Here is an 8,140-nt window from a genome sequence, read left to right on the forward strand (position 1 = left end):
CTTCTAGCACCATGAACACCAGTCAGTAAAGTTAAATCTTTTAGTTGGGGAGCAGCTTAATTTTTCCACGTACAATGACATAAATAAGTGGTGTCTTCAGAAACAGGGTCTTGCCATCAGGTTGTAGAGAGTAAGCAATAGTCCTGTGATATTTGGGATTGGGGCATTCTTTGGAACCCATTTGACCAATAACTCAACAAGATGTAATCCATTCTTGTTACTGGAAATTTTACTTGGTAATATAACATCTTTAATTAGAATATTGTCTCCCTCATTATATGGTGACTTTTTAAAAATTTCATACATGTATGCACACACACACACACACACACACACACACACACACACACACAGCAGCTTCTATATTAGTAGGTTTTTTTAAGGCTCTTCCAAAGGTCTTTAGTGTGAATCACCTGTCCTGATTTTTGTATTTTTTTTTATTTTTAGCTTATTTTAAAATTATCAGCATATTTACCACATTTGGTATTATTATGTAGTTGTGATGGCTAGACTCTGCTAACTGCTCCTTTAGCATACACTGTCTAAATAATGTGATTTTTGTTTGGCTGTAGTCAATGGAAAGACTGACTCTCTTAACCCACATGAGAACATTAAACCTACAGCTAATACCAATGTGAGTGTGCTGGCAGGGACCATGTTGGATAGCTTGTCTAAAAACTTCCACAGGCCTGTATTTAAGTTGTTTATTCTAGAATAATAAAGCATATATAGACTTAAAATTCATGAAAACACTAAGGGGAAAGGAAGGGGTAAATAGAATCAAAATACTCTGAATTTGTAGTGCTACAAGAGGACATTTTTTGTTTAAAGGCATATTTTAAGATTTCTTAAGCTTAGAAGCAAAGAGAATGAAAGAAAAAGTACAAAATACATACTTGAGAGCAGTGGTTCTCAACCTTCCGAATGCTGTGACCCTGTATCACAGTTCCTCATGTTGGGGTGACCCCCAACCATGAAATTATTTCCTTGCAACCTCATTATAAGTATTTCACTATTGTTGTGAATCGTAATGTAAATATCTGATATGTAGGCTATCTGACATGCAACCCTCAATGGGGTTGCAACCCACAGGTTGAGAACCATTGTAAACAAAACAGGCTCAAGAATATCAGCAAAGGTAGACTTTAAAAAACATTAGAAATATTGAAGTAAGAGCCAGGTGTTTCGGTACATACTCATTCTCATACATTCTCAGTATTTGACTGGACAGCCAGCTGTGTCTACAATTATGCATCTTAGGCTAGCATAGACTCTGTCCTGGTTTGCTTTTCTTTTTCTATGTTAAAACACAAACTATGTGTGTTTAACACATAGTGTTAAATTATGTTTAACACAAACCATGTTAAAACACAACTTGGAAGAGGAAAGGGCATATTTAACTTTACAACTTACAGTGGATAACTGAGGGATGGCGTGAAGGGATGTAAATTGGGCAAGAACTTGATGTACATACCACTGAGTAATCCTGCTTGCTGGCTCATGCCTGGCTATGTTTCTTGCACAGCCAAACACACCAGGTATGCAGGTATGGTGCTGCCAGTGTCGCCTGAGCCCTCCCATGTCAATCAAAACAAGTCTCACAGACATGGCCACAGACAATCTGATTTAGGCAATTTTCAACTGATGCTTTCTCATCTCAGGTGGCTCTATGTGTGTAATTGACAACAAAAACTAATTGTACAGGTCTCAGAGTCAGACTTTGTTTTCAAAATAAAAAGAACTGAAGAGAGCATTTCACAGTGAATGCATAAGCACACCACAATGTTTGACTGTTACATTAAAAGTTATAAGCGCTGTGAAACAGAGTCTTTAACTCAGTCCTCAGCCTTTGAATTTCACCTTTTATTGCCTTATTCTGTTTACATTCAACAACATTTATGATGGATGTTTAACATTTCATCTTGATATCTGAGTTCTGGGACTTATAGTACCGAATACCAGAATTCTGCCACAGCTGTCCCAGAGCAAATGGATCAGCCCATGACCCTGATACCAGATGAACTAAAGCTTTTGCACATTGATATTCATCACAGGCTAACTCTCATCTCTAGCAGAAGTAAAGTCACATTCTGAAACTATAGCTTCTCTCCACAGGAAGTGGAGGAGACCAAAACCCAAGAGCCTAGAGAATTACAGAGAGACAGAAAGGAAGGCTTAAGACTGTTTTGCGGCCTTAAATCCCATGTAAAAACATGTTGTGCATCTGGGAGCCTACTGTGAGAGTAAGTAGCCCAATATAGTATAGTGCTGGCACACAGAAATCATTTAACTCACACTTCTGATATCTGAAAGGCAGCAATCATGGAAGTTTATAAAGAGATTGATTCAAGTAGCAGAGCACTGACTTTACTCTTTTCTTTCAGGAATCAGTCTTCCTATGCTAACAGTGAAAGGAAATGGTAAGCAGAAGTGTCGGTGGAACATCCGTGCCTGACTCAGAGGAAAGCAAGGTTATTTCTCCTCAGGAGAACTGCTCTTTTATAAGGAGAAAGTAACGGTGAGTAGAGGGACTGCCCAATGCAAGACAGCAAACTTCAGAGCTTGCAGGGAGATACAGAGAAGTGGGCCACAGCATTCTGAAGTGCGTACTGAATGTTCCACAGAAGCAGAGGCTTTCTGGGGTTAGGCTATCATCATGTTTTAGTTGAGGTAAAGAAATTACATGATCATTTGTCATTTTAAGTGTTCAATGATGACATCAGACATCCATCATCCTGGTATTCTGTAGAGCAATTTAAAGCCCACATCTCCCACTACAAGTTTGACTACATTTATCTGTTTTCACTCACATTAATTTAAATTTCCTAGAACACACACATACATACACACACACATACACACACACACACACACACACACACACATCACATACTTTGTGGCATTTTGTATTACTACAGAATTTCTCAATTTTTCTAGAAATTATTATTTTCCTAGAAAAGATTTTAGGATTTTTTTCTAATTATCTTTCCAGTTCCTCTGAAAATTTAGGATGCCTGTGTGTCTGGCTAGTTACTGTACACACAGCTCTACTTGGCACATAAAGTAATATTTTTACACTTCATTAACCTTTTTTTTTATCTTTAGGAGTACTGTTTTCTTGCTGAGAATTTACATGATTTATACAAAGCTTTTGAGATTCATCAACATAATGTATATCATTTGGTTTAATAATTGGTTTATAATGTGGATAGTAATACATGTTTGAAGAGATGTTCATAAAAGCATTAAGAATAATTGCAAATGTGTTACAAAGGTCAGGTACCCAGTGAATTCCTGTTTTTCTAGCATCAGTAAACAAATACCTTAGACATTTCATGATTATGCAACTGTTCAAGCCAGAATGCTAGACGTGGCCAAGTTCCTTTTCTATCCTTTAAGATACAAACTTTGAGCAGTGTAATCCAGCACATTCTGGACTTTAAAAATATATTTTAATTAATTCCTTGAGAAGTTCATACTGTACTTAAAGGGTATTATTGATATTTGGGGAATGAGAAACTATTAAATGATTTAAAAATAGGAAATTAGATTTGACTTGTGCAGTGAAATTGAGAGATTTAAAAATACTAATAATTAATGAAGAATATAGAGGGATGGAGAAATGATTTAGCAGTTGAGAACAATACTTGTTGCTCTTCCAGAGGACTCAGGTTCAATTCCCAGCACCCACTTGGTGGCTTACAACCATCTGGGACTCCGGTTCCAGAGTTATCTGACATCCTCTTCTGGCCATTTTGAATACCAAGCACTCATGTGGTACACACATATAGATGCAGGCAAAGTGCTCATACACATAAAAATAAAATAAATCTAAAATAAATATGAAAGATAAGAATTTGGAGAATGTATTAGAGAGAACTGAGTACTTATAAAGTACTTATAAAGTACTTTGAACTCCTGAGTACTTTCAGGAGTTCAAAGAAGTGAGAGTAGATGTTCTTAAAATTTGCAAGACATTAGCTACAAGATGAGAGATTGGGAGTCATGCCACATTTCAGGGGAAGAACTTTTCCAAGACCTCATAGAGGAAGATCTTAAAACCATCATGAGAAAATCAGATTCATATAGTTCTCTGTTGCACTCACATCCCTGAGCTGTGGTCAAGTTAGTCAGCATTCTTATGGAGTTATGCATGATTATCCTTAGGTCATTTGCTAATTACTTGGAAGAACTAGAAGGAAGGAAATAGAAATATGCCTAGAATATTTTGTATGACTTCATCAGCCACTCAGCATGTGTCTGGGGACAGAATCCTCATGACTAAATCCTGATGCTTTTCTGAAAAGAGTGAGAGATTAGAAGTGATGCAGTCTTTGGCTGGTGGTCAATGCCACAGCATAGGGGAATGCTAGGGCAGAGAGGCAGGAGTGGGTGGGTAGGTAGGTGGGTGGGTGGGGGAGTACCCTCATGGAAGCAGGAGGGATGGGATAGGGAGTTTTCAGATGGGAAACTAGGAAGGAGGATAACATTCGAAAGGTAAATAAATAAAATAACCAATAAAAAAAGGAGACACGTTTACATTTAGAGTCCCCATATTCTGTTACTTCCCTACAATTATGTCTGAAAGAAGGACAACATCAAGTGTGTGGCTCTTTGACCTTAAGCTTTCAGAACTGTGAACCTCTTCCTAAACTCAGTAAGCAGTGTTGCATTAATATCAATATCAAACCAACCAATGAAATGGTTTGGTGGTTTAGGTATAGACACCACAAAAATACAGAGACTGCTATCTTCATTCTTAATAAGTATGTCATGAGAACAGATACACTTCAGAGCCACTTTGTCAGTGCATTGGAGGAGCTGGGAACAACAGTTTGGAAGTTTGTTAAGGTTCACTGGTGTTTTTGCTTTTGCAGGCAATGTTTGAAGAATGGATGAATATAATACCTCGGAGAATTCCTCTTGTGACCCTATACTGGCACACCATTTAACACCAGTTTACTTCATAGTGCTTATTGGAGGGCTAGTAGGCGTCATCTCCATCCTGTTCTTGTTGGTGAAAATGAACTCACGTTCAGTGACCACCATGGCTGTCATTAACCTGGTGGTGGTCCATGGGGTATTCCTACTGACAGTGCCTTTCCGCTTAGCTTACCTCATCAAAGGGACTTGGACATTTGGATTGCCCTTCTGCAAATTTGTGAGTGCCATGCTACATATTCACATGTACCTCACTTTCCTCTTCTACGTGGTGATACTTGTCATCAGATACCTCATCTTCTTTAAGCGTAGAGACAAAGTAGAATTCTACAGAAAATTGCATGCAGTTGCTGCCAGTACTGCCATGTGGCTTTTGGTGATTGTCATTGTTGTACCCTTGGTGGTTTCTCAGTATGGAAATAATGAAGAATACAATGAGCAACAGTGCTTTAAATTTCATAAAGAACTTGCCCGAGATTATGTGCAAGTCGTCAACTATATGATAATCATTATTGTCATAACCATTGCACTGATTCTCTTGGGTTGCCAGGCCTTCATCACATTGTCCATGGTGAGGAAGTTTCGCCATTCCTTACTATCCCACCAGGAGTTCTGGGCACAACTGAAAAATCTTTTCTTTATAGGTATCATTCTTATTTGTTTTCTCCCCTACCAGTTCTTCAGGATGTATTACTTGTATGTCGTGGCACATTCCAAGAGCTGTATAAACAAAGTTGCATTTTACAATGAAATCCTCTTGAGCACAACAGCCATCAGCTGCTGTGATTTGTTGCTCTTTGTCTTTGGAGGAAGTCATTGGGTTAAGCAAAAGATTATTGACATATGGAATTGCCTTTTGTGCCATTAGCCGAGATTACCATATTCATTTCTTCAGGTCGGGTGTGGGAATAAGCAAGGAGCTAAGAATGCCTTTTCATTGCTTCATCGAAATCTTGCCTTGGCCCAAACAAACAAAAGGAATAAAAAATGTTCAAGTGTTTTACCCTCTCCTATTCTATGCCTGTTGTTTGTGAAGGTATCCATGCAAAGATGACTGGCAGTGAACCTATATGAAGTTGCCATATTGCATTATTTTCCAACATACAGTGTCTATTTGGCTATCCAGAAAACATGTGTCAACTGGGTGCTGGAGTTATGTTAGGGCGTGGTGACTTCCTGGTTTTGAAACATGGTTTCCCTCCTAGGCTTCAAGCTGCAGGTAGCTGAAGTTAGTTATTTCTATTCCACTTCACCTTGTGAAGGCTCATCCTGGTTATCATGGGGCTCCAAACAGACACATTCTGTTTGGTTTCCCAGACTAGTTGGCACGGTCAACACACACACCTGGGAAGAAACCTGGAAGTTGGGGGAGCAAGAAATTTTTTTATATCATCCTAACTTTGGAGGAAACAGCAGGACTTCTTTAACGAGCTTTTCTAACCTTGTCCTTTTAAAGGTTGTGTATAAGGACATGGGGATTGGCAGCACACTGTCATCAATCACACTCTTTCTCTGAAAATTAAACTAATGGTAACCTTCCTAAGATACCCAAGTAATGGAGAAAGCCTAACATAGGGAATGCCCAGGGCCAGTGTGATGCAATTCAGGACAATTATGGCTTTGCTATGCTTTGTTTTGTTTTCCTTCTCTGAGTTTTGAATAAAATTTTACATGTCTATGGCCATAGTTAATGTATTCTTACCCATTTGAAAATGGGAAGATACACTGGAGTCTTTTAGATATACTCCACTTTTAAAGTCATACATTTTTAAGTAAATGAAAACTGTATTTTGAACAGAAAGAAATTTGGGGAAGATATGGGATAATCCTTAATTTAGACTATATGAGACTTAGGTTGCATTAAAAGAGTTTTAGGAAACATTTTAAAATGAGTGAATAAATATGCAGAAAAGTAATACCATCCCATCCTTTAAAATATTAAGCCATATGGATATCCTTGCCAAATTCTTAGTCACATTTTGCAATTTTGTTCATAACTTGTGACATGTGGCATATTAAATTGCATTAAACTTTTATTTCAAGAATGATTCATGATAAGTTCACGCACAGGTTTATGGTTTGTACTAAATTATGTTGGTTTTTTTCCCTTCGTTATTCATGCCGCATCTCCCTCAGTTTTGTGGTCTTGAAACTTTTCAGGGAACTGAGCCATGTCCAGATTTAAGGCTTCAGAAAAACTGAAGTCATTAGTGGTGTAAGTAGAAGAACAGGTGGGTCAAGAGAGCAATTATTCCTGGAAGGGACATCCTTACATCTTAAAGACTTTTCATCAGTTACTGCTGATCCACAGATTCCAAACTTCATCTGAAGGACAAGAAAGGTTCTTGTGAAGCTCTAGTGTCAGTGAAATTACCAAGGCAAGGCAACTCATCCTAAAGGAATCAAATGTAGTAACACACTGCAAACATGACTGTTTCCAACTGTCCTCTTTAAATAATCACATCTCTTCTTTCCAGCATTTAAAAAACATTTCTTTTATTTATTGCTAGCTTCCCTTTTGTATTTATTTTCTAATTTTTCCCCTTACTTTGTTTCATAAAATTTGCAATACTATCACTAGCCCCATAAACATTTTGAGAAAATATGTAACATATCCATTTGTAGCATAAAGAAAGAAAGGTAGAAAGGAATATTTAAAATAAGTTTTAGTTATAAGGGTTTTCTGGGGATTTTCTTCTAGTGGCAACTGTAATTGTGGACTATGCATCCTACTTTTATGGACAGGATTGTATCTTTCAGATTTTAAGACATGTTGATGCAAAGCAGCAGTTATCTATTTCTCAGTGTTGTAATAAAGGCTCATCTCTTTCTATGGGCCTGCACATATAGAAACTGTTATCTAGAATATAGACATGTAACATAATATGCAATTATAATATGTAATACCTTATTGATCAGGCTTCACAGAATAAATGAAAAGTCTTCAAGTTTTCTGGTCTTTTGATTTAATTGATATAAAAATGAATACTACATGGTAATGGGTGGTGACATTGGCCTTAAAGGCCACTTTGGATGTCACCATCATAAGGATTACTAGTAGAAACTATTGGTGAGATTGGAACCTAGAAATTTGACCTTGCATTAAAAAGCATCATCTTGTTTTGCTGTGTATTTGAATAATCATCCAGACATGTAAGAAGTGGAATAGAAGTGGGTAATTATTGGAGTCAATGGGTTT

General features: G+C 37.5%; 1 protein-coding gene across 1 annotated transcript in view; it reads left to right on the forward strand.

Moving 5' to 3' along the window:
• Window positions 1-7,889, forward strand: part of Gpr141 (G protein-coupled receptor 141) — a 62,233-nt gene extending 54,344 nt beyond the window's left edge. Inside the window, exons 2-3 of the mRNA NM_001410304.2 lie at window positions 2,385-2,518; window positions 4,878-7,889. Coding sequence (NP_001397233.1) covers window positions 4,892-5,809 — 918 coding nt within the window. The 5' untranslated portion in view covers window positions 2,385-2,518; window positions 4,878-4,891 and the 3' untranslated portion in view covers window positions 5,810-7,889. The remainder of the gene's footprint in view (window positions 1-2,384; window positions 2,519-4,877) is intronic.
• Window positions 7,890-8,140: the final 251 nt, after the last annotated feature.

The sequence above is a fragment of the Rattus norvegicus genome, chromosome 17 (assembly GCF_036323735.1).
Source record: "Rattus norvegicus strain BN/NHsdMcwi chromosome 17, GRCr8, whole genome shotgun sequence".
NCBI classification, from domain to species: Eukaryota; Metazoa; Chordata; class Mammalia; order Rodentia; family Muridae; genus Rattus; species Rattus norvegicus.